This window comes from Loxodonta africana, chromosome 6, assembly GCF_030014295.1.
Source record: "Loxodonta africana isolate mLoxAfr1 chromosome 6, mLoxAfr1.hap2, whole genome shotgun sequence".
NCBI classification, from domain to species: domain Eukaryota; kingdom Metazoa; phylum Chordata; class Mammalia; order Proboscidea; family Elephantidae; genus Loxodonta; species Loxodonta africana.
Window position 1 is genome coordinate 88,105,168 of NC_087347.1, and position 26,077 is coordinate 88,131,244.

At 36.6% G+C, this 26,077-nt stretch overlaps 1 protein-coding gene and 2 long non-coding RNA genes across 30 annotated transcripts in view; 1 reads left to right on the forward strand and 2 right to left on the reverse strand.

Moving 5' to 3' along the window:
* The window catches only part of BAZ2B (bromodomain adjacent to zinc finger domain 2B), a 463,153-nt gene that overhangs the window by 416,317 nt on the left and 20,759 nt on the right, over positions 1–26,077 (forward strand). For all 23 annotated transcript variants that reach the window (XM_064287090.1, XM_023542904.2, XM_064287092.1 and 20 more), the window contains 7 exons: positions 1,146–1,220; positions 2,051–2,294; positions 10,374–10,436; positions 11,600–11,744; positions 23,966–24,621; positions 25,341–25,617; positions 25,782–25,937. In XM_064287090.1, the coding sequence (XP_064143160.1) occupies positions 1,146–1,220; positions 2,051–2,294; positions 10,374–10,436; positions 11,600–11,744; positions 23,966–24,621; positions 25,341–25,617; positions 25,782–25,937 (1,616 nt within the window). The remainder of the gene's footprint in view (positions 1–1,145; positions 1,221–2,050; positions 2,295–10,373; positions 10,437–11,599; positions 11,745–23,965; positions 24,622–25,340; positions 25,618–25,781; positions 25,938–26,077) is intronic.
* LOC135231548 (uncharacterized) overlaps positions 1–26,077 on the reverse strand; it is a 125,658-nt gene that overhangs the window by 66,358 nt on the left and 33,223 nt on the right. The gene's annotated exons all lie outside the window — the stretch shown is intronic.
* Positions 1–26,077, reverse strand: part of LOC111749449 (uncharacterized) — a 40,219-nt gene that overhangs the window by 4,489 nt on the left and 9,653 nt on the right. For 3 of the 4 annotated variants that reach the window (XR_002784594.2, XR_002784593.2, XR_010322306.1), the window contains exon 2: positions 7,794–7,952. This is a non-coding gene — a long non-coding RNA (uncharacterized LOC111749449). The remainder of the gene's footprint in view (positions 1–7,793; positions 7,953–26,077) is intronic. The other variant, XR_010322307.1, reaches the window with a different exon arrangement.

Below are 26,077 nucleotides of genomic sequence, written 5' to 3' on the forward strand. Positions count from 1 at the left end.
CCAAACCTGTTGCCCTCAAATCAATTCCGACTCATAGCGACCCTACAGGACAGAATAGAACCCCCCCGTATCATTTCCAAGGAATGCCTGCTGGATTCCAACTGCCGACCTTTTGGTTAGCAGCCAAATTCCTTACCACTGTGCCACCAGGGTTTCCATAAAACTATCTAACCCCTTTTTATTTTATTATATGCTAATACAACTTTAGATTATTAGTTTATCAATGTATCAATTAGTACTTTTTTAAAAGTACTTAATCTCCCTTAAGATTCAAAGCAAGTCCTTCGCTCTAGAATTTTAAGATTTGGTGAACCAATTCATGTTCATATTGTTCTTGTTTTTCATTATCTTACAGATTTTAATTATGTTCCTTTTAATCCTTTATCTTTCTAGGAAGGAGGTTAATCCAAATATTCAGGGCCAGCCATTTCTACCATTTCTGAACATTTTAAATTTTCTGTGCTTATCTTAGCTATAATATTGTATTAATATAATTTTTCTTTGTTTTTGCTCTTCATTGGCAGTCACTCCCAAAAAGTGTGATAGCATTTACGTTTTACAATTTCATGAGTGTATAATTTCACTGAGCACAAACTTGACAACAAATAGTAATACTGAGTAGCACTTAACTTTAAAAGCACATACACACACCAATTCAATGTAAAGAATACATACGGTTCTACCTTATAAGGAGATGTACTACTGTTTGACTTAGTACCATCACCAGATGCCATAATATTGTCAGTTTTTGCTTGGACATTTATATGCATGTATACTGTTTGTATATATGTATATGACATGTACTTATTTAAATATGTATATTCTGATCTACTGCTATGGCTTTGGAAATTATCAGATCTTAAGTATATGCAAACCAAAACTTGGAATGCTGTAATCCTGAGGTAATTCGTGGGTAGTTCCTTTCTTGCTTTAAGGTAGAAAACCACAATGAATTTTCTAATGATACTAATGTTGTATCCATTGAAGAAATTATAATTTTTCAACACATATGTACACGTATGTATAAACACATGCATATGCGTATGTATATACACACAAGGTCAACTGAATCATTTTTATGTATGAAAATGCATTGGCTTAATTGGGTTTAATTAATGTCTTTTACTAAATTTGTGCATTGGCAGTGAAATCGACAAGAACATTGATTATATGTCAAACTTGAGGAGAGATAAGTGGGTGGTAGAAGGTAAACTTCGCAAGTAAGTCTTATTTTATTAAAATTAACATACTGTTTCCGCTTTGTTCAAGTTTCCCAGTAATACATACAAATTGCAAAGACAGAAATTAAACTATTTTATGTAAGAATTAGAAAAGGTAATTAGAATGGAATATGAAATTAATAAAGCTTAGGACCAGAATCTGCAATGGACAAAAGATATAACGAGATTCGTTGAGCTCATATGCTTCAAACTTAGAAGAAAGTCACTTTATCTTTTTTCTTTCAAAGAAGTTAAGCAATCACATTTTCAAAGATTTTTGTTGCTATCATGTTGTTTTTGTCATGAATAGAATCTGTTTGGAACAGCCACTTTTTTCTTAATTGCTTTCTAATTAAAGTTTGCTTTTGAGGAGAGTCTAATATAGCCAAACTTATTCAACATTAAAACTTAATTAGCTTCCTGCCAGGAAATATAATGCTGAAATTACTCAGACCTCAATGCTAAGAGGATAGTTTCTTCACAGTCATTTGAACTGAAATGTATTCAATCTGATAGTATGGGATCAGAAATTATCTCTTGGCCATTATTAGAGCTAATCTTTTCAGCTTTCTAAGTTTTATTTTTTTGATGTGGTTTAATTCCAAAGAGGTATGTAGAATAACTCTTGAAAGCTAATATATTCTGTAATTTATGTAAAACACATTTCTTAAATTTTCCTTATTCCAATTTGTGTTGTTAATGATTTATTACTTAATGTAGCAGAAACACCATAAGGTATTTTTGCTTAAAACTCATGTTATGCTCTTTAAAAAGTATAGGGAGAAGCCTCTTCTTCTCTTCCATGATCATGATTTTTGTCATCTTTATAGGCTCAGAATCATTCATGCTAAGAAAACAGGGAAAAGAGATGCTTCAGGTGGCATTGATCTCGGGGAAGAACAACATCCCTTGGGCACGCCCACTCCAGGACGCAAGCGAAGAAGAAAGGGAGGAGACAGTGATTATGATGATGATGATGATGATGATAGTGATGACCAAGCTGATGAAGATGATGAGGATGAAGAAGATAAAGAAGACAAAAAAGGAAAGAAGACTGATATCTGTGAAGATGAGGTAATTAAATTTAAGTTGATTTTAATACTTAGCTAAAAGACTGCAAAACATATTGAAAAATAACACTGAATTTAGAAGCAAATGGACTTGAGTTTGAATTACATTTTTGACATTTGCCTTCATTCCTTTATCTGAAAAATGGCTATTATAATACCCATAATGTTTTTGTGATGGGTAAATATTGAATAGAATGCCTACACATGGAAGGCACTCACACTGAATAAAAGAAGTCATGCTTTTTTTTCTATGCACACCTACTCTTCACTTACCCTTGCTCTCATTATCCGACATTTTTCATTTATGACAATAGTAAAAAATCTACCATCTGACTATTTTCTGCATTAACAAGGCAGTAGGTATGGCAGCAAAGGCCACAGAGGCCCTCAAGGAAGGTCTCTGGGCAGCCATGCTGCCCTGCACCCTCTGCTTCTTCCTGTCCGCAGGGACACCACATCCAGCTGCCATTAGGGCTGGCTTCCTCTGTGGCCACAGCCTCTGGGCAGACACGCAGGCAGCACTGAGCCAGCAGGTACCTGTTCTGGGCTCCTAGCTCCTATGCAGCCTGAGGCCCTCCAATTCAAAACTGCTGTGGGCTGAGATGAGAGAATCGATGAGGTATCAGAGACAGTGTTTGGAAGAAATGCATGAGAGTTTAATGACATCCCAAATTGAGCTGAACTAGGCCTGAAGCCTTACCCCTCAATGGGGCCAGATGCGTGGCCAGGCTCCCAGTACCCTCACAGGAAGACCTGAGCCTTGGTGACTTTTGATCAAAAGTCCTAGGCTCTTTTGATCAAAAATTAATAAGGCACTGAAAGTCCCTCTCAGTCAGTATACAGTCTCACTGAAGAAGAATTACCAAAAGAAAATATAACATGTTAATGTATAACTTTTCACAGTGATATTTACAATGTGCTAACCAGGTACAGAAGAAGGGCATTTAGCCTTTCTGAGGAACAAACTCCCACAAAGGCTTTCTGGATCCATTAGCTGAGGCTACAATCTGGGCTGAATACCTGGGGAAGTATCTGAGGAAGAATGTTTAGAAGGAACAGCATGAACAAAGGCACAGAAATATGAAAACAATAATGTGTTTTTAAAGGAATTACAAGTGGTTCAGAGTTACTAGACGGCGTCATACACAGCAACGATGGCCTAGGATTTTGTGTTTTTTAGGTGATGGAAATCCATTGAAGGGTTATATGCAGAGGAATGACTTGGTCAGACTTGATTTTCAGGTGGCTCACACTGGCATTTCTGTGAAAGGTGGAAATAAATTTGGATAGGGCAATATTAGAAGTGGGGAGATCAGTCAGGAGGTATTGCCAACAGATGTGAAGTGAGGGGTCTGAAACTAGAGTAATGGTAGATGGAAGAAGAAGGAGGAAAGAATTCAATAAGTATTTAAGAGGAAGAGTGGGCAAGACTTAAAGACGGACTGTGTGGGTTGATGAGAGGTAGGGTTTATTCCCAACTATCTGCCTTGGGAGACTGCATGCTCTTGTTGCCATTAACTAAGGTAGGGAATTTAGAAGTGGAGTAAATAGGTGATAGAAGATAGGGAACAGATATTTGAAGACAGGAAATGATGATAGGTTCATTTGGGACATGATGAGTTTGAAGAGCCTATGCAAAAGTTCTGAAGAGGATTCGAAGCCCTTACTGATGAAGATCAAAGACTATAACCTTCAGTATGGATTGCACCTCAACATAAAAAAAAAAATCCTCACAACTGGACTAATAAGCAGCATCATGATAAACAGAAAATATTAAAGTTGTAAAGGATTTCATTTTACTTGGATCCACAATCAGTGACCATGGGAGCAGCGAAGAGGAAATCAAACTACTTGTTGCATTGGGCAAATCTGCTGCAAAAGACCTCTTTAAAGTATTGAAAAGCAAAGATGTCATTTTGAGGAGTAAGGTGCACCTGACACAAACTGTGATATTTTCAATTGCCTCATATGCATGTGAAGGCTGGACAGTGAATAAGGAAGACCAAAAAAGAATTGATGCCTTTGAGTTATGGTGTTGGCAAAGAATACTGAATATAGCATGGACTTCCAGAAAAATGAACAAATCTGTCTTGGAAGAAATATAACCAGAATACTCCTTAGAAGCAAAGATGGCAAGACTTTGTCTCATGTACCTTGGACATGTTACCAGGAGGAACCAGTCCCTGGAAAAGGACATCATGCTTGGTAAAGTGGAGGGTTAACAAAAAAGAGGAAGATCTTCAATGAAATGGATTGACACAGTGGCTGTAACAATGGACTCAAGCATAACAACGATTGTGAAGATGGCACAGAAGTGGGCAGCTTTTCATTCTATACATAGGGTCGCTAAGAGTCGGAACCAGCTCGACAGCGCCTAACAACAACATGCAAAAGTTCAGAGTCAGTTGAATTTAAGAATCTGAAGCACAAAGAAGAGTTCAGTTTTAAAGAGATAGATCTGGAAGTTATTAGCACATAAATGATAGTTTAAAATTATGAGGATGCAAGAGATTACACAAAGTGATTGCTCTAGTGAATAGAATAGTGAACCAAGGTTGGAACCCTAGGAAATATCAACATTTAAGAGGCACCCACATAGATTCTTGTTCAAGAAGGAATAGTCAGAGAGGTAGGAAACTTCTGTAGTGGGTCAAGACCACCTCTGGGTTCGATGATTCACTAGGTAGACTCACAGGACTCGACATATAGTTGTACTTAATGGCTATGATTTATTACAGTGCAAAAATGCAAAGCAAAATCAGCAAAGGAAATGTGCATGGGGAGAAGTCCAAAGGAAACCAGGGGCAAGCTTTGAAGAGTCCTCTCCCAGAGGCATCACATAGGCTGGGATAATTTCCCCAGCAACAGGTTGTGTCCAACACATGTGTAATGTCACCTACCAGGGAAGCTCATTAGACAGTCAGAGCCAGGGTTTTTATTGGGGACTGCTCACATAGATCCCCTCTGCACAGCATGTGTCAGAATTCCAGATTCCCAAAAGAAAAGCAGGTGTTCAGCAAAAACCACATTGTTTGTACAGAGAGTTTAGGTTCAGTGAGCTAATCTTATCAGGTAGGGTGGTAGGAAGCCTCCCAAGATCAAAGTTCCCAGATGCCAACCTTGTAAGCAGGCCTTTCAAAGAATAGCAGTCAGCCCTGCTCTGTTAACTATTTTCTACATATATAGTAATAACAGAAACCATGAAAAGTAAGCATTTCAAAAAGGAGGGAGTGATAACAGTGTTAAAGTATTAGGGCTCTGGTGTGATGAGGAGTGAAAGTGTTTGTTGAATTTGGAAACATAGAACTCATTGGGAACCAATGTCAGTGCTGTCTCATTAGGGGAGTGAGAGCAGAAGCCAGGGTATAATGGGTTGAGAAAAATAATAAGTGAGAAAGTAGAAATGACTGTTTCAAGCATTGTGCCTCACAGGAAAAGATAGCAGCCTGGGGAGGACAAAGAGTCAAGGATTTTTCCGATATCAAAGAATTGAGATGACTTTTGGTTGAAGGGAAAGAACCAATAAAATGAGAAAGGGAGGTTAAAGATTAAAGAGATAAAGAGAGTAATTAATAGTATGAAGTCCTTAAAGATATTGGAGGGGTTTCAATCAAAGTGAAGGAAGGAGCAAGCCTTGAAGAGTAGGCCAAAGGGAAGAAGACAAGGCCATAGAGAAGAGTGTTTTGTATATATATGTATGTGTGTGTGTGTGTTTAGGGGCCAGCTACAATAAGACATTGAAATAGACATAAATAAAAGAGAGATAAAGGTTGGAGTTAATCTTTGTAAGACAAAAGAATGCTATAAATATTGGCAGGGCTACAGAATGGCACTTAAAGAACAATATACAGCGAGCTATTCCTTCTGCCCTTAATGCCAAGGGTATTCAGCTAAGGAAGTCTAGGAAGAATTCTTTTCCTGCATCATTCAGTGGTACTGGAGAAATGAAAATAAAAAGCTTACGGGGATGACATTATTGATGAAATCTATAAGAATAAAACCAGTCAGAACCATTGATAAATTACTGAATGAAATTTATGACTGAATCTGGATAATAATGTAGGAGAACTTATAAGAGCATATACACAATTCTCTTTTGTAAGTAAAAATACATAAATACAAAGTGTTTTCATACATTTTATATTATAAACCAGAACAATAAAAAATCACTACAGTGAACTTCTTTTAAGAGAGTATGAATATGAAAGAGACTACATTGAACTTCCTTGCAGAAATAAATTATTTTGTAATCTGGTACTTTTGAAACCACTTGATCATATACGTTCATCTTGTGACAAATAATGTGAAGGGCATATAATTCGGGTATCAGAAGTGTAATTACCCAAACAAAAAGATACCCTTTATAAGTAATGTCCTTCCTTTGATAAGCAGAGTTATTCCCATAGCAGGAATTAAACCTCACTGACCAATATTAATCAACTTTTCAGAGAATTAGTATCCCTTTCAGCATTTAATATTATAAATTGTTTTAAAGTGTTACCTCATAAATTTAACTACCATGTATTGGAATTTCAGTGTATTCTATTGGATAGCTATCCCACTAAATTAGACATTATTAACAAAAATTATTTGCATCACCTGGCTTCTTTATTCACATGGAGAATTAACAAACTGTACATTTTATCTTTACAAATAGACTATTTGAAAATATTAGTATTCCTTAGAGCAGATGTATCACTTAAAGTAGTATTTTACTTTTTTATTTGTCTTGGATTATAAAGTTGAATAGATTTTTGGATTTTATTGATCAAAATCTTGGCAAATTTGTACCTTGTCGTTAATGTGAGAGAGCAATTTAATTTTTTTTGAATAAATATTTTAGGTACTAATAAACCAAATTAACATTTTTTAATGATTTGAGAGTTATTCTTTATGATGAAGAACAGGTAGCCATTTATCAATTTCCTAAACAAATCAAATTTTGACTACTTAATCAATTTGGTCAACAAGAAAGGCACATTATTCTTCCAAAAATAGGTCTGGTCTCTTGACTAAGATATAGGTAGATTGTTGATAGTTACAGTCCTTAAAGAATTATAAGGCAGGGAGATCCGTGTACCCATTGCCATCAAAATCAATTCCAATTCATAGCAACCCTATAGGACAGAGTAGAGCTGTCCCATAGGATTTCCAAAGCTGTGATCTTAATAGAAGCAGACTGCCACATCTTTCTCCCATGGAACGGTTGGAGGGTTCAAACTGCCAGCCTTTTGGTTAACAGCCAAGGGGTTTAACCACTGTGCCATCAGGGCTCCAAGATCCATGTAATCTTCTAATCCACTTCAATTAGAAGATACTGCCCTTGAATAGTCATAGTCCTTTGTCTCAAAGATAACTTCCCTCCCCCCCTTACTCTCCATTCCTTCCATAGTCTTTCCATAATACCTAGGTTTCTGTTGAGCCTCCTTGAGCTTTACCCTCACAGTTTGGCATGTAAAGGGGTTATATTGACAATTAAACTCTGATATATAGGGACACATACTGGCCTTTTCTTTTGGTTGGGAAACCTTGGAGACTATGGCAGGCATAGATTCTGCGTGTTTAGTTTTGTTGTCATCATTGCATTTTTTTTTCTGGTCTTCCACGTTCCCTCATGTCTCTGAAAATTATAGGAACTATTAGCTGCCTTAGGCTAGGCTCTCTAAAAAAAAAAGAGAAGTAAAATCAGTGAAACATTATATATATATATACACACACACACAGAGATTTATCTCAAGGAAATGGCTCACAGGGTTGCGGAGGCAGGCAAGTCCCAAGTCCATGGTCAGGCATAAGGCTAGAGGATTCTCCTGACTCATGTGGTTACAGGGGCTGATGAACCCAAGATTGGCAGGTTAGACAACAGGCTACTGACTCACGGGCTACAAAACTGACGAATCCCAAAATCATCAAATCAGATCCAGGCAGCTGGCTGCAAAATCTGGTGAATCCCCAAATTTGACAGGTCAAATGACAGGCTCAAGTTGCAAGAACCAGAAGTCAGATGCTGGTAAATTGATGTAGGATCCAGAGTGAGCAAGCTTAGGTAGGTGGGTGGGTGGGTGGATGGATGGGTGGATGGATGGATGGGTGGGTGGGTGGGTGGGTGGGTGGGTGGCATATAGGCCACACCCCCAAGGGAACACCCTTTTCAACTGATTGGCTGCTCACGGTAGATCACAAAATGGGGGATGAATACATCAGATCGCAAAATGGAGGATGTCTATATCATTACATAACTGCCAAATTACATCATTATATAACCGCCAAAGTAATTATGTAATTGCCAAACCACTGAGAATCATGGCCCAGCCAAGTTGACACACAGCCTTAACCATCACATTAGCTAAAACTTTTTAAGATAAAACTTTAGTAGACATTTTATTTCTTTCTTGTCATAGGAGGAGTCTTAAAAATAGAGGTTAGTTATTTTGTCTGATATATGCTTAATCTGATGTGTTTCAAATGTTTATTGAATTTTACTTTTGTATTAGCAAATTATCAAACATTTGTCCTGCTAGTCAAAAGATCACTGTAGAATCATATAGGTATGTAAATATCTATTTGAGAGTCAAGATTTAAGTGTTGTTGAGCCTGTTCTCTTTTAAGGTTTTTTTTTTTATAATCCGAAGTATAATGCATTTTACTGAAGGTATTAAGCCCAAATGCCTTCATAACTTGGTCCCCTAAATTTAGATAAGATATGGATAAATGACAGTTAATGATAAAACTATTTGGGTCCCCTTTCATTAAGTTTAGTTGGGTAGATGGCCATTCTGGTTGGTGGCAGTGTGGCTTTTTAAAAATGGCTATAGAAAGTGAACATTAAAGCTAAGTTCTTATTTTTAAATTTCAGATGTAATGTATCTTCTTATTACAGAACAAATTTCAAAAGGAAGAAAAGTCACCTTATTCACCTTTTACATGCCAGAAACTCAGCTAGATACTTTCAGACCTATTCTTACTTAGCCCTCACAACAATCTCATGTTATAGATAATGTTATTGCCAATTTACAAATAAGGAAACAGAAAAGTTAAATAATTTGCATATATCGAGTAATGCAGCTGAGATCCAAAGTAGCCCATTTATTTTCTATTATTTCATGATCTCCTTCTAAAACATAATTTGGGGATAGTTTTCCCATTTTTATTTTCTGGGATGAAAATCTTACATAACTGCGTGCAAACTGTCAATTTATGAAATTAATACTGTATATCATAAAGGTGATTTTTATTTTAAAAGTTCTTTGTATTCAAAATGTAATTTATCTTCTTCACTCTAAAAATAACTCAGTTAATGGCACCAGTATTTTTCCAGCCTCCCAGGTTTAAAACCTGAAAATCATAATTTATTCCTTCTTTCATCTCCCTCACCCCTCCCTGTTACATATCCATGAGTTGCCAGGACTTAGCAGTTCTATGCAATGTCTCTTACATCCATTTGCTTTATTCCACTTCTGCTTCTCTTACCCAGTAAGGCAGCCGTTTACTAGCTAGTCTTGCCAGTTTTAGTCCTTTCCCTGCTCCAGATCATCTTACAGCTATTGCCAGATTAATTTCTGTATAGTTTCAATGCTTAAACAATGCTTAACCTTCCTTAAAAGATCATATGGTCCCTTGCCAAGCATTTACTGCTCTTCACGGTCTAGCCCTAAATTCATTCTTGCCTAATCTCCCACCCTACCTCGTCATGTACCTTCCATGTCAAGACATGCTAAACTCTTTCTGGAATGCCCTGCCGTCTTTCCTCAGTAAAATCCTGACCATTCTTTAGTAGCTAACTGAAACATGATTTCTTCCATATAGCCTCTCTTGGTATAGATTCCCACTAGAAGTAATCTCACCCTCCCTTGAACTTCATGACCCTTAATCTCTACTTTTCTTGAGGTCCTTATAACATTACCATTTGGTATTTGTTTTATGTAATGTTTTTTCTCTCCTTACCAAATTATTAGTTTATAAAGAGCATTTCTACCATGCCTATCCTAGTACTTTCAAATAAGAGGCTTTTATTATTTGCTGATTGATTGAATAAATAAAATCTTAAAAACAGATAAATGATGTTGTATTTTGTTATGTATAGGATGAAGGTGATCAAGCAGCAAGTGTTGAAGAGCTAGAAAAACAGATTGAAAAACTGAGTAAAGTAAGCACTTTTTGGATTAAATTTTATATCTTTTTGGCATTGTTTTGAAAATATTCCTTGTATGGGACTAGTTTTTCTTATTGCTAGGTAAAAAGAAGCTTTTTGTGAGTAATTAAAATGAGGAGCTCTAGAAACATTCTTACAATTAAACCTTAAAAATTTAATGCCAAGGTGAAAAGCCTACCTCTTAAAACATGACACTGAACTTATTCAAAGCTTATGAAGAAAGGGTCTATATTATTATTCATATAAATGCAAAGTATTAATAAAAGTACAATTTTTTTCTTGGAATTAATTAGTTTGAAAACTCCAGCCAAATTTCATGGTAATAGTTTCAGCATTTATGTTTTGCTTTGCATTTGTATATCTGTGAAATTTATTTACACTGGACTTATAAACTGTGTAACTCAGCCGAACCGAACTCACTGACATCAAGTCGGTTACCGACTCATAGTGAACCCTATAGGACAGAGTAGAACTGCCCCATAGAGTTTCCAAGGAGCACCTGGTAGATTCGAACTGCCCATCTTTTGGTTATCAGCCATAGCTCTTAACCACTACGCCACCAGGGTTTCCTATAAACTGTGTATGTCCATTTATTTCTCATTAAAAATTAAGTAACGATAGAATTAGTTCAACTTCAGGTGAACTTTGTGTAAAATAAAAATTAGTTTTAAAAATATTATAAGATTAATATTATGAGATCACTAATCAATTTTAGGTTCATCATAGATGTATCCCAAAATTTAGCCATATATTGCCTAGATTTACAGCATGAGTAGAAAAACAGGCAAATATAGGTATGATCAATTACATATGTAAATAATATTTGTTAGACATTGTAATCAGTAGAATTGAACCAATTTGCTTTGGCTCAATAGCATACTTGATTACATTGTATAAGATGTGCTTTACTATAAGAAACATGATAAAATAGAATTTATCCTTTTAATCTATGACAACAAAAATATTCAATTATCCTTAAAATAATTTCTCTCTTTATGTTACTGAAATTGAAGTCGGACATGTAATATTTAGCCCTTTCGCTCTTTTTCCTGCAGTGAAATTTATCTGCTCTGAAGGCATAAGTATAAAGTTGTTTATATATTAGTTTTTAAAACACTTAACACTCATAATTTAATTATGTGTATCTGTTTTAACAGCAACAGAGTCAGTACAGACGGAAGCTCTTTGATGCTTCTCACTCTTTACGTTCAATGATGTTTGGCCAAGATCGTTATAGACGCCGATACTGGATTCTTCCTCAGTGTGGAGGGATTTTTGTAGAAGGCATGGAGAGTGGTGAAGGTAGGAACTATAAATCTATTAGACAGTAATATAAGAAACTATATTTTTAAAAACCCTCTTACTTATTAAAATATTTTGTGCTTCTAGAATCAAGTCTGCTTTATGGATAAACATCGTAAGACCTAGATTGCTGCCTTAGTTATGTAGTACTGCCGAAGCAAAAAATACCATAAAGTGGGTGATTTTAAGGAACAGAAATTTATTGTCTCAGTTTTGGAGGGCAGAAGTCTGAATTCAGTCATCAGCTTGGGGAGAGGTTCCCACATTGTCGGTAGCCCCAGGTATTCTTTGGCTTATAGATGGTTCCTCACATGGTCTCTTCCCCACATACGTCTATGTCCATTCTGCTTTGTTTATGAGACACTACTCAGAAGGGATTGGAGCCCTGTTGATGCAGTGGTTAAGAGCTTGGCTGCTAACTGAAAGGTCAGCAGTTCACATCTACCAGCCACTCCTGGTTAACCCTATAGGGCAGTTCTACTCTCTTCTGTGGGGTCTCTATGAGTCAGAATCCACTCAACAGCAATGGGTTTGGTTTTTGGTTTACAGTCAGAAGAGATTAGATTTAGGGCCCACCCTACCCTGATGTGACCTTATTAACATAACAAAAGAAAACTGCTATTTTCAAACAGGATCATATTTACAGGTATAGGGGTTAGGACTTCAGCATGACTTTTGGGGGACACAATTCAATCCATTAGAATTATTATTCCTTTTGAACTCGTAACCAAACCATACCAAACCTGTTGCCATTGAGTCGATTTCAACTCATAGCAACCCTACAGGACAGAGTAGAGCTGCCCCCATAGAGCTTGCAAGGAGCACCTGGTGGGTTCAAACTGTCGACCTTTTGGTTAGCAGCCGTAGCTCTTAACCACCATGCCACCAGGGTTTGAACTCATCGTACCCCTTAAATTGATAAATATTCCCTCTGTCCATGGTTTTTCTTCTGCCACTGTTTCTGACATCAAATGTAAATTATATTTTCTCCTGTTTAGTACAAAAATATCTTCACCTGTATTACCCTTTATACCTGCTGCTCCATTTCTCTTCCTTTTATTGTCAAACTTTCCAATATGTGGTTTATTCTTTAACCTTTGCAAGAAGGATTCATCCTGACAATACCCCTGGAGGTAACTTGCTTAATCAAAGATACTTATTATAATCCTCACTTATCTCGAAGCTTTGGTCACTTATCTCGAAGCTTTGGTCAGGTTTGAAATTTGTGGTCACCTTCTTCTCTGTTAAAATTTCTTCCTTGAATTTGTGTTGCCACACAATCCTTGTTATTCTACCTTTAGACTATTCTTTTGCTGACTCCATTTCTGTTACATTAACTAGCACAGTACATTGTGCATTTATGTGTTCAGTTAGCATTCTTGAATTGAACTTTTCAAAAATCTGTGACTGGGCATTTCCAAATGTCTAAATACCGATAGGGCCAAAAGTGTTAAGTAGTGCTTACAGGTTCAGGATATAATGATTTCCCTATCGTGGTATATGGAAGCAAAGACTTCTGTTCAACACATATTTAGAATGCCTACTAGATGCCAGGCATTCCTAGGTATTGCAGGAGGTACAGAGATATCGAAAATATAATCTGTGCCATGATGAAGTTTACAATCCAGTGGGGAAGAAGATTTATATAGTATAGAAATTATATAAAGCAGCCATTTTTAAGCTTTTGTTTTAGGCTATAGAATACTTTTTTAAATGATAATCTTATGCAGAACCCCCAAATCTAAAAAAAAAAAAACCAGAATTGTTCTCATTTGACCTATTTGGTGAACTCCTGGCCTTTCCAGATAGACCCCATCTTATACTCTTGCTTTCCAATCATGTAAAGAATCCTAGGACTCTGCAAATCAGAGTTATCAAAAGTATAAAGTAAAGTGCCTAGAGAGCTCAAAGCAGGGAAACGTTATATGGCTTAATTAATAATATTTTTGAATACATAACCATCTCTGCCACTGGGGGCTGAAGACTGTGGACTCTTTGAGGGCAGAGACTAATTTACGCGTGGGAACTATACTGAAATAAATAATCTAGGAGTAAAGTATACATTGGATTGAAATAAGAAGAGATAGAGAAACCAGGTGTGATACCGCTCCAGTAGCCCAAATAATAAGTGGGGAGCCTCTCCACTCAGGGGCAAATGGAGGGAATGGGAAGACAGAGCTATCTTAAAGGTAGAATTGATGTAAGAAATTATTGCATATGATGTAGGAAAAAGTGGAGATAAAGATAAATTTAATTACTTAATCCTGAGTAGAAAAATTGATGCTTTAAACCAAATCAGGAAAGTCAAGAGGAAGAGCTTGTGTGGAACGAAATGAAATGAAAGTATAAAAATCTAGTTAAAAATTACAATTAAAATTATGAGTTACTTGGATGTATAGAGCCTTGCCAAAGCTTAAGATCAGATAAGCAGTATCAAAAGAAATGTCCAAGCAAGTGGATTTTTACCTTAGCTATAATTAAAATCACCTGGGAAGCTGAAAAATTACCCCCCACCCAAAAAAAAAATGAGCTCTATCTCAGACTAATTAAATATTCTTCAATTTAATCAAGGCCACATTATTCTCAGTCACCTGGGCATATAACCTTTTCTTTCAAAGTGTCTGAAATCAATTTCATTGCATCACTACTGAAGTCAGTTATTTATCAATATATAAATGTATCATTCATTACAACTGTCTTTGACTTCTCTATATACAATCCCATCCTTCCTTTTCTTTCTGCCATTGTATCATGTCTGTACTCAAAAATCGTAAATGGCTCCCTGTTTGCCTATTAGATGATGTAAGTTTGTCTGTAGCCTGGCATTCAAGGCCCTGTGCAAATCTGACTCCAAACCATCTGTACACTGTTCTCCAAGATGAATTTAGGTAGCTAGACCAGCCTGCCCAGTGTGGCTCAGCACATGTACTTCTCTCCCTCTGTGTCTGCACACCCTGCTTTGACAAACCCTGTTCATTACAACACGAACAAGCCTTTTCTTCAGCTATCTTTCACTCATCTTTCTTGATCCAACTCAACCCCTAGCTCTTTCATAAACCTCTCTCTAGCTTATTTAAGTTGAACTAATTTTTAGTATCTGTGATCACCTAGAAACGAAATAATTATTCCATTATTTTGGCACATAGCTATACATACTATTTCCTCATATTATTTAAATCACTGGTTTAGCCACCGATCTTATAATCCTCATATGTACTTAATTTTTATTTTCCACAGGTAAACATAGTACTCTACAAGGCACAGGCACACTAAAAATACTTTAAGAAAGAAAGTAAATAAATTAATCAATCAATTAAATGGCTATATAAGATTTATGAGACTAGCTTACAGCAAACAGTTATTTTTTATTTTAGTCCTCTCAGATTCCGTAACATGGATTGAATTTGGAGTTATTAGTCCCTGGTTTCCATTTAGGTCAACTGCTTAACCTCTCTAGACTCTGGTTTCCCACTCTACAAAAGAAGAATTTTAATAAGCACTGTATGAATTCTTTGGTTGTTATAAGGATCATCTTAAATACCATATCTAGAAAAGCTGTAAAGTGTTATATAAATATTAATTATTTCTTATACTCTTATTTTTGGTCACTGAACAATATGGGGGAAAATAGGAAAAATGTTTCACTTAAAGGTTATTTTTTCTGAAAGTTTTTGTTCTTTAATGGATGTCCTTAATTATTCTAAGTGCTGTGGAAGTTATAAATTACAGATACACAGTCCTTCCCCCCCCAAAAAACCTACTTATGATTTAATCATCAGGTATATAATATGCACCTATATTGCATCTTATGTAGGTGCTATGGAAATACAAAAAAAAAAAAATCAATTAACCTCTCCCTGTTCACAAAGAGCTTACAGTCTAATTGGAAAGATATAACATATATGAGGACAACAAATGACAGCATATAAGTAATTCTATAATCATGTTCTGTGTCTGAGAGCCAAGGCTGGTAGAGTTAAATAAGTACCAACTGGCAGAGTCTACCATGAAATAAATGGATAATGAAAGCTAATACAGTATTAACTCTGTGCATTTATTCCCTTCCTCTTACTTCTCAATTTTTTAAAAATTCTCTAAAAGTACAGTCTGTTATTAATGAAATAAGATTAGATTTAACAAGTTTATTAAAAAGTTTAAATGCACAGGTTAAAAAAAATCCCTATAATAACATTATCATTAATTAATATTACATGTTGTTGTTGTTAGGTGCCTTTAAGTCAGTTCTGACTCATCGTGACCCTGTGCACAACAGAAGAAAACATTGCCTGGTCCTGTGCCATCCTCACAATTGTTGCTATGTTTGAGCCCATTGTTGCAGCCTCTTTAAGGGTCTTCCTCTTTTTCGCTGACCTTCTGCTTTACCAAGCTGATGTCCTTCCCCAGGAACTGATCCCTCCTGATAAGATGTCCCAAGTATATGAGACGTAGTCTTGCTATCCTTGCTTCTAATGAGCACTCTAGTTGTACTTCCTCCAAGACAGATTTATTCATTCTTTTGGCAGTCCATGGTATAATCAATATTCTTCGCCAACAAGACAGCTCAAAAGCGTCAATTCTTCTTCAGTCTTCCTTATTCATTGTCTAGCTTTCGCATTCATATGAGGCGACTGAAAACACCATGGCTTGGGTCAGGCACACCTTAGTCCTCTTTGCTTTTCAGCACGCAGATTTGCCCGATACAGTGCATCTTTGGATTTCTTGACTGCTGCTTCCTTGGGTGTTGATTGTGTATCCGAGTAAAATGAACTCCTTGAAAACCTCAATCTTTTCTCCGTTTATCACGATCTTGCTTATTGGTCCAGTTGTGAGGATTTTTGTTTTCTTTATGTTGAAGTGTAATCCATACTGAAGGCTGTGGTCTTTGATCTTCATTAGTAAGTGCTTGAAGTCCTCTTCACTTTTAGCAAGCAGGGTTGTGTCATCTGCATAACACAGGTTGTGAATGAATCTTCCTCCAATCCTAATGCCTCATTCTTCTTCATGTCGTCCAGCTTCTGGAATTATTTACTTGGCAAACACATGTAACAAGTATAGCGATAGGATACAACTCTAACGCACACCTTTCCTGATTTAATATTATATAGAGGAGATTTAAAAAAAAAAAAGTTGCCATCTAGTTGATTCTGATGCGTGCTGACCCATATATATCAGAGTAGCTGTACTGTATAGGGTTTTCAATGGCCGATTTCTCAGAAGCAGATCACCAGGTCTTTCTTCCAAGGTACCTCTATAGGTACTTGAACTGCCAAACTTTCAGTTAGCAGCCGATCATGTTAACTACTTTCACCACCCAGGGACTACACATATGAGAAGAATCAAACCTTGACTACGTCCTAGGAAAAATATTAATTAAATTTACATTATGCAAGATACTCATACCACAAACGATACACACGGACCCCTTGCAATTGCATGTGAATTTGACGACTGGTTTTTCCATGTCTGCAAAGAAGAACTGTTGGAATTTTGATTGGGATTGCATTGAATTTACCGATCTCTGTGTGTAGTATTGACATCATAACAATGTTAAGCGTCCAGTCTATGAACATAGAATATCTTTCCCCTGTAAATGTTCTTGAGTTTTGTTTAACTGAGACTCACTTAAGTTGCTTCAAAACAGTTTGGTCTTTTTAGGTCTTGGCTTTTAAGATTTGTTAGGCAGGCCTGGAACAGTGTTCAGTCTAGAGCTGGTTAACCCCTTCTCTTTGAAGCAAAAGGAGTCGTGGTGGCACAGCGGTTAAGCACTTAGCTGTGAACCGAAAGGTTGGTAGTTTGAACCCTCCCAGCAGCTCCATGGGAGAAGGACCCGGAGATCTGCTCCTATGAAGATTACAGCCTAGAAAACCCTATGGGGCAGTTCTGCTCTGTCACATGGGGCTACTGTGAGTTGGAATCAACTCAATGGCACCTAACAACAACTAAAGCAAAATTCTTAGTACTCTGTTCAGTGCCCTGTGAATCTGGAGGTTTTAAAATCTGGCTGCTAGAAACAAGCAGTATTCCCAGTCTATGTGAGTACCTGACAATGTCAACTGTAACCCTTAGAAGTGGTTCTTTCCCTGACCTTGGGTCTGTTCCTTGCATATGTGCACTGATCTTTCCTCAGCTGAATACCTCTGCAGATCTCTGGAGTTCTCTCTGTGTGTGGCTCCATCCCCTCCTGTATTCTGTCCTGGACCCTTTAGCCACCTTGGTCTCCTTGGCCTCTCAGTTCTTTCTCCTCATCACAGGGAGTTTGCCAGGCTCCATCTGGGTTCCTCTTCTCTGTGCTGTAGCCTAGAAACAATCTCAAGGCAGTAAACTGGGGCAGTCATAGGGCTCACCTCATTTTTTTTCCATCTCTGCTGCCTGATGCCCAGATTCTTGCAAGCCATTGTTTCATATATTTTGCCTATATTTTGGTTATTTTATTCCGGAGCGTAAATCTAGTCCCTATTACACCGTCTTTATCAGAAGCACAAGTCTGAGGTACAGGATTTTAATTTGGATTAGAAACTAATTCTAAGAGTAGCATGTGAGAGCTATATTAAACATTAATAGGGGACTAGTTGGAAAAATTATGATGTATCCATATAATAGAATATTATGGAGCTGTGTCCCAAAAAATGAAGTAGAGTTATATGTTTTACCATGGAAAGCTGTCTAAGGTATATTGGTAGTGAAAATAGTAAATTCGTCCTTTTATTTCATTCATTCAAGAAATATTTACTGAGTCCCTATTTTATAGCAGCCCCTATATTGGGCATTTGGGATGTAATAATAGGCAAGATTGACATTACTCTGCCTTTAAGTGAAGCATATTGATTTAAATTCTAGTGTGTGTTTAAGCAAGAGAATAGAAAATAAACAGATTATCATGAATAATGATAAATTCTGTAAAGGGAATATATAGAAAGATATGATAACATTATTGGGAGGGGGACCTTACTTTAGATAGGGTGATCAGAGAAAACCTCTCCAAGGAAATGACAATCTGACACGCGGAGGAAAAGGAGCCAGTAGAGAAAACAGTATCCCAGGCAGAAAGAACAGCAAGTGCAGAGGCCCTGAGAAGGTAAGAATTTAGCATGTTTGAGAAGCTGAAAGAAGGAAGAATAGACGGGCAAGGTTAGCAAGGATAACAGTGGTACAGAGGTTGTAGAGGTTTTCAGTAACCACATCATTCAGAGTGTCATAGGCCTTGGCTGGGAGTTTGGATTTTATTCCAAATTGCAGAAAAGTGAATAGTAGTATTCTGGTTATATAATAAGGAGCCCTGGTGGTACAGTGGTTAAGTGTTCGGCTGCCAATTAAAATGTTGGTGGTTTGAACTCACCAGCTGTTCCACGGGAGAAAGATGCGGCAGCCTGCTTCTGTAAAGATTACAACCTTGGAAACCCTGTGGGGCGGTTCTACTCTGTCCTATAGGGTCACTATGAGTCAGAATTGAATTGACAGAATTGACTTCAAAATGTTACTTTTAAATATGTGTGTGTGTGTTTACATATACACATACACATTTAAGTATACACATAGATGTACATGTATGTGTGTATCTATATATATAGATATATAGCTCTGGTAGTGTAGTGGTTAAGAGCTTGGCTGCAAACCAAAAGGTTGGCAGTTCGAATCTACCAGCCGCAACTTGGAAGCCTTATGGAGCAGTTCTATGCAGTATAGGGTCGCTATGAGTCGGAATCAGCTCAATGGCAATGGTATATAGACACAAATGCACATATACATAAAAAATTTCTGGAAGGATATATTGACATGATTAACCACAGTTACCTCTGAAGAGTAGACATAGGAAATTAGGGAATAGGGCAGAAAAGGTTTTACCTTATACCCTTCACTACTGCATATTTTACCCTGAATATATATTACTTTCTAAATTGAATAAAGTAGTGGATTTATATTTTTAAAAAACATATTATAAATGATTTTTTAAAACAATAGACAAAAACATGAACCAGCAGTTCATAAGCAGAACTACTAATAAACCTATGAAAAGATACTCAGCCTTATTAGTCATCAGTACAATGCATATTTAGATTTTGACCTCCTACATACTGGCAACCACCACTCATCTGTCAGTTTGTCGTACTGTGGTAGCTTGCATGTTGTCATGCTGGAAGCTATGCCACTGGTATTTCAAATACCATAAGGGTCACCCAAGGTGGATAAGTTTCAGTGGTGCTTCCAGACTAAGACAGAGTAGAAAGAAGGACCTAGTGATCTACCTACCTCTGAAAAAACTGGCCAGTGAAAACCATATGGATAACAGTAGAACATTGTCTGATATAGTGCCTGAAGATGAGCCCCTCAGGTTGGAAGGCACTCAAAATACATCTGGGGAAGAGCTGCCTTCTCAAAGTAGAGTCGACTTTAATGATGTAGATAAAGCTTTCCAGACCTTCATGTGCTGATGTGACGTGAGTCAAAATGAGAAGGAACAGCTGAAAACATCTATTAATAATTAAAACGTGGAATGTATGAAGTATGAATCAAGGAAAATTGGAAGTTGTCAAAAATGAAATAGAATGCTTGAAGATCAATATCCTAGGCATTAGTGAGCTGAAATGGACTGGTCTGGGCCATTTTCAATCATACAGCCTACTGTGCTAGGAATGTCAAGTTGAAGAGAAATGGTGTCGCATTCATCATCAGAAAGAACATTTCAAGATCTAATCCTGAGATACAATGCTGTCAGTGATAAGAAATCCATACACCTACAAGGAAGAGTAGTTAATATGTCTATTATTTAAATTTATGCACCAACCACTAACGACAAAGATGAAGAAATTGAAGATTTTGACCAACTTTTGGAGTCTGAAATTGATCAAACATGCAATTGAGATGCATTGATAAATACTGGTGATTGGAGTGTTAAAATTAGAAACAGAAGAAGGATTAGTACTTGGAAAATATGGTCAGATATTGCATGATAGAATTTTGCAAGATCAATGACTAATTCATTGGAAATACCTTTTTTCAATAACATAAATAGTGACTCTACATGTGGACCTCATTGGATGGAAACACAGGAATCAAATCAACTACAACTGTGGAAACAGATGATCATCAGTCAGAATAAGGCCAGGGGCTGACTGCAGAACAGACAATCAATTCCTCATATGCAAGTTCAAGTTGAAGCTGAGGAAAATTAAAACAAGTCCACAAGAGCCAAAGTACAACCTTGAGTATATCCCACAAGAATAGATATGCTGCATTGAACATTAATGATGGAATACCAAACGAGTTGTGGGATGATATCAAGGACATCATACATGAAGAAAACAAAGGTCATTAAAAGGACAGGAAAGACCAAAACGAATGTCAGAAGAGATTCTGAAACTTGCTCTTGAATGTAAGTAGCTAAAACAACTGGAAGAAATGAAGTAAAAGAGCCGAACAGAAGATTTCAAAGAGCAGCTCGAAAAGACACAGTAATATAATAAAATGCACAAAGACCTTGGGTTAGAAAACCAAAAGGCTTTCCTGTGCTCAGCATTTCTCAAACTGAAAGAACTGAAGAAAAAATATTGAACAATGCAAGGAGCATCAAAAGAAGATTGAAGGAATACATGTAGTCACTATACCAAAAAGAATTGGTCAACATTCATCCATTTCAGGAGGTAGCATATGATCAACAACCAATGGTTCTGAAGGCATTGGCAGAAAACAAGTCTTCAGGAATTGACAGAATACAAATTGAGATGTTTCAACAAACAGATGCAATGCTGGAGGTGCTCTCTTTTCTTTCTTTTTTTTTATTTATTGTACTTTAGGTGAAGTGCTCTCTTTTCTATGCCAAGAAATTTGGAAGATCAACTGACTGGGAGAGATCCATATATGTGCCTTTTCCAAAGAAAGGTGATCCACAGACAATATCATTAATATCACACGCAAGTAAAATTATGCTGAAGATAATTCAAAAATGGTTGCAACAGTATATTGACAGGGAACTGCCAGAAATTCAAGGCGGATTCAGAAGAGGATGTGGCACAAGAGATACCATTGCCTATGTCAGATGGATCTTGGCTGAAAGCAGAGAATACCAGAAAGATGTTTACCTGTGTTTTACTGAATATGTAAAGGCATTTAACTGTGTGGATCATAACAAATTATGGATAATGTTGCAAGGAATGGAAATTCCAGAACACTTAATTGTGCTCATGTGGAACCTGTACATAGGCTAAGAGGCAGTTCTTCAAACAGAGCAAGGGGATATTGCGTGGTTTAAAATCAGGATAGGTATGTCAGGGTTGTATTCGTTCACCATACTTACTGTGTATGTTGGGCAGATAATTTGAGAAGCTGGACTATATGAAGAATGCAGCATCAGCATTGGAGGAAGACTCATTAACAACCTGCAATAGGCAGGTAACACAACCTTGCTTGCTGAAAGTGAAGAAGACTTGAAGCACTTACTGATGAAGATCAACAAGTATAGCCTTCAGAATGGATTATACCTTAAAACAAAAGTCCTCACAACTGAACCAATAAGCAACATTATGATAAATGGAGAAAAGATTGAAGTTGTCAAGGATTTCATTTTACTAGAATCCACAATCAATGCCCATGGAAGTAGCAGTCAGGAAATCAAACAACATATTGCATTGGGCAGATCTGCTGCCATAGACTTCTTTCAGGTGTTAAAAAGCAAAAGTATCACCTTGAAGACTAAGGTGCACTTTTTGACCCAAGCCATGGTATTTTCAACCAACCTCATATGCATGTGAAAGCTGGACAATGAATAAGGAAGACTAAAGAAGAACTGATGCCTTTGAATTATGGTGTTGGTGAAGAATCTTGAATATACCATGGACTTCCAGAAGAATGAACAAATTTGTCTAAGAAGTATAGCCAGAATGCTGCTTAGAAGTGAGGATGGCGAGACTTCATCTCATGTACTTTGGACATGTTATCAGGAGTAACCAGTCCCTGGAGAAGAACATCATGCTTGGTAAAGTAGAGGGTCTGGGAAAAAGAGGAAGACCCTCAACAAGATGGTTTGACACAGTGGCTACAACAATGGGCTCAAACATAGCAAAGATTGTGAGGATGGTGCAGGACTACGAGTCGGAACTGACTTAACAGTGCCTCATAACAATAACAGATAATGGGCAAGAAAAAATATTGATAGTATCCGGTTTGTTGAGGGTATAGGCTAAAAGGTACTCTTATGTACTTATGGTGTGGTAGTTCGACAGTACATTTTAAAAACTCAGAAAAGTGTGTGTCTTAGAATCAGTAAGTTTACTTCTAGGAATTTATCCTCAAAAAGTAAATCAGACGAGCCCAAGAGACAGAAAGGGCCACATGAACCAGAGTGAGTGGAAGGAGGGAGTGGGCTGTATCATTAGGGGGAGAGTGATTGGGAGTATGTAGCAATGTGTATATCAGTTTTTGTGTGAGAGACTGAGTTAATTTGTAAACTTTGACTTGAAGCACAATAAAAATTATAAAAGAAAAGTAAATCAGAAGAAAAAATTTCTAAAAATGCAAATACAAGGAAATTCATCATTTATAGTATTGACTATACAGTGAATAATGGGACTGTACAGAGCCCTGGTATACAGTGGTTAAGAGCTACAGCTGCTAACCAAAAGGTTGGCAGTTCAAATTCACCAGCCGCTCCTTGGAAACCCTATGGGGCAGCTCTGCTCTGTCCTATAGGGTTACTATGAATTGGAATCGACTTGATGGCAATGAGTTTGGTTTTTTGGTTTGTAATGTCCAGCAGTAGAAGATTGGTTATTTAAATTATGATAGATTGCACTGAATACTCTGTGGCTAAAATTTATGATGTAAGTATATATTGACACACAAAAATCTTTATCAAGTATTATTCAGTAACACATGTAGGTTAGGATAATATGTGTATATTCCCTTTTAAAAAAAATTACATAGGTTTAAGTGTGTATGTGTGTGCATAGAGAACTCTTGTAAGGATTTGTACAAAAATGTTAACGCTAATTTTTGCTGTGTAGTAGGGTTTTGGATACTTTTTATATTTTTTTATATTTTAAGTTTTTGTAATAACTATACATTAATTTTCCCTAGATGAAAAATATAATCTAGAAACAAAAATGTAAAGTATTAGGTAATCTAGAAAAGGACTATTAAAATATTTATATATTATAATTTGATAGATAGTAATAAAATATAGTGGTTTGATCTGGAGTAATACTTCATAATACTTTTCAATTTTGTAGGACTAGAAGAAATTGCAAAAGAAAGAGAAAAACTAAAAAAGGCAGAAAGTATCCAGATCAAAGAAGAAATGTTTGAGACTCCTGGGGACACTTTAAATTGTTTAAATACAGATCACTGTGAACAAAAGGAAGATCTTAAAGAAAAAGACAACACAAATCTATTTCTTCAAAAACCTGGCTCTTTTTCCAAATTAAGCAAGCTTTTAGAAGTAGCTAAAATGCCCCCTGAGTCAGACTCTATGACCCCCAAACCAAATGGTAGTGCAAATGGGTGTACATCGTCTTCTCAGAACAGTGGGAAACATTCACTGGGCAGCCTTCAGTCAACAGCAACACAAAGCAATGTGGAAAAGACAGACTCTAATACTCTGTTTAGTCCTGGTTCAAGTGGTCCAGGGAAGTTCTATAGTCCTCTCCCCAGTGACCAGTTGTTAAAAACGCTGACTGAAAAGAATAAACAGTGGTTTAGCCTTTTGCCCAGAACACCTTGTGATGACACTTCACTTACCCATGCTGATGTGTCAGCTGCACCTTTAGTGGCTCCTCAGCCTCAGCCACCACCTAAGTCACCTTCACCTGCCCCAGCTCCTCTTCTCGGATCATCTTCCTCTCAGAATCCTATTGGCCTAAATCCATTTGCCCTATCACCTCTTCAGGTTAGTACTGGTAACTTTAATTCATTTTTATATTTCTTTAATCTTTGACCCCACAAAGATTTTCATTCAAGGTAGAATCAGTTGACAGTTATTTTATATATATATATATATATATATATATATATATATATATATATATATATATATATATATATATATATATGGAAACCCTGGTGGCAGACTGGTTAAGTGCTGTGACTGCTAATCAAAAGGTCAGCAATTGGAATCCACCAGCGCTCCTTGGAAACTATGGGGCAGTTCTACTCTGCCCTATAGGGTTGCTATGAGTCGGAATCGACTCGATGGCAGCGGGTTTGGGTTTTTGGTTTTAATATATATTAGTTATAATACATTATAACTATTATAATATAATGTTTTCGAACGGCCACAGTTTGAAAACAAAAGAGAGTTAGAATTTCGATCACCAAGCCTTATTAGAACTACAGATTTCTAGCCTATGTCTAAGCCTAAAACATTTGCTTCTCTAATTACTTGTAACTTGTCATTGTCACAGAATTTCTGAAAGGGAAATTATTTTGACTGGGGAGCAAATAAGAACATGAAATTTAACATTGTTGTGGCTATTATAAAAATTTAATAAAGTAGATTTTCCTCTGTGAAAAGTAAAAGTATTTTTTTCAGAAAGTAATTTTAAATTCTAAACATTTTTCCAAACTTCTTATATTATTCTACTTTTATCATGTTTTGCTTTTTTGTAGATAAAAAGTGGCGTATCTATGATGGGACTTCAGTTTTGTGGGTGGCCCACAGGTGTACTTACTTCCAATATTCCATTTACATCATCACCTTTACCTAGTCTGGGATCAGGGTTGGGATTATCAGAAGGAAATGGCAATTCATTCTTGACTCCCAACGCTGCTTCAAGTAAAAGTGAATCTCCAGTGCCACAGAATGAAAAAGTTTCTTCAACTCAACCTGCAGCTGTTGAAGTAGCAAAACCAGTAGATTTTCTTAGTCCAAAACCTATTCCAGAAGGTAGGTACACTGCGATGGTTCGTAGCCATTTTATTTCATTATTACAGATTTCTATAACTGAATCTGTGATGGTTTATATATAGTTCATAAGTCTTGATTTGCATTTTGCCATGATTTCATATTCAAAATGTTTGTAAAAGATCTATGGATTTATTTTGACTTAGAAATGCAGTTTGGTTGGTGGAGAATTATTGACCCAGAGGACCTAAAAGCTTTGCTCAAAGTGCTACATCTCAGAGGAATAAGAGAAAAGGCATTACAAAAGCAAATTCAGAAACACTTGGATTATATTTCTCAAGCCTGCATCAAGAATAAGGATGGTATGTATCTAAGAGATTTCTGCTTTCTTGCTTGAAAAGTTATAATTAATTATTTTAGCTTAAGGCATATTTTCATATATCTTTATTATTGATAGGCATTTTTCTTATTTTGCTCAACAAACAGTAACTGTTTACATTTC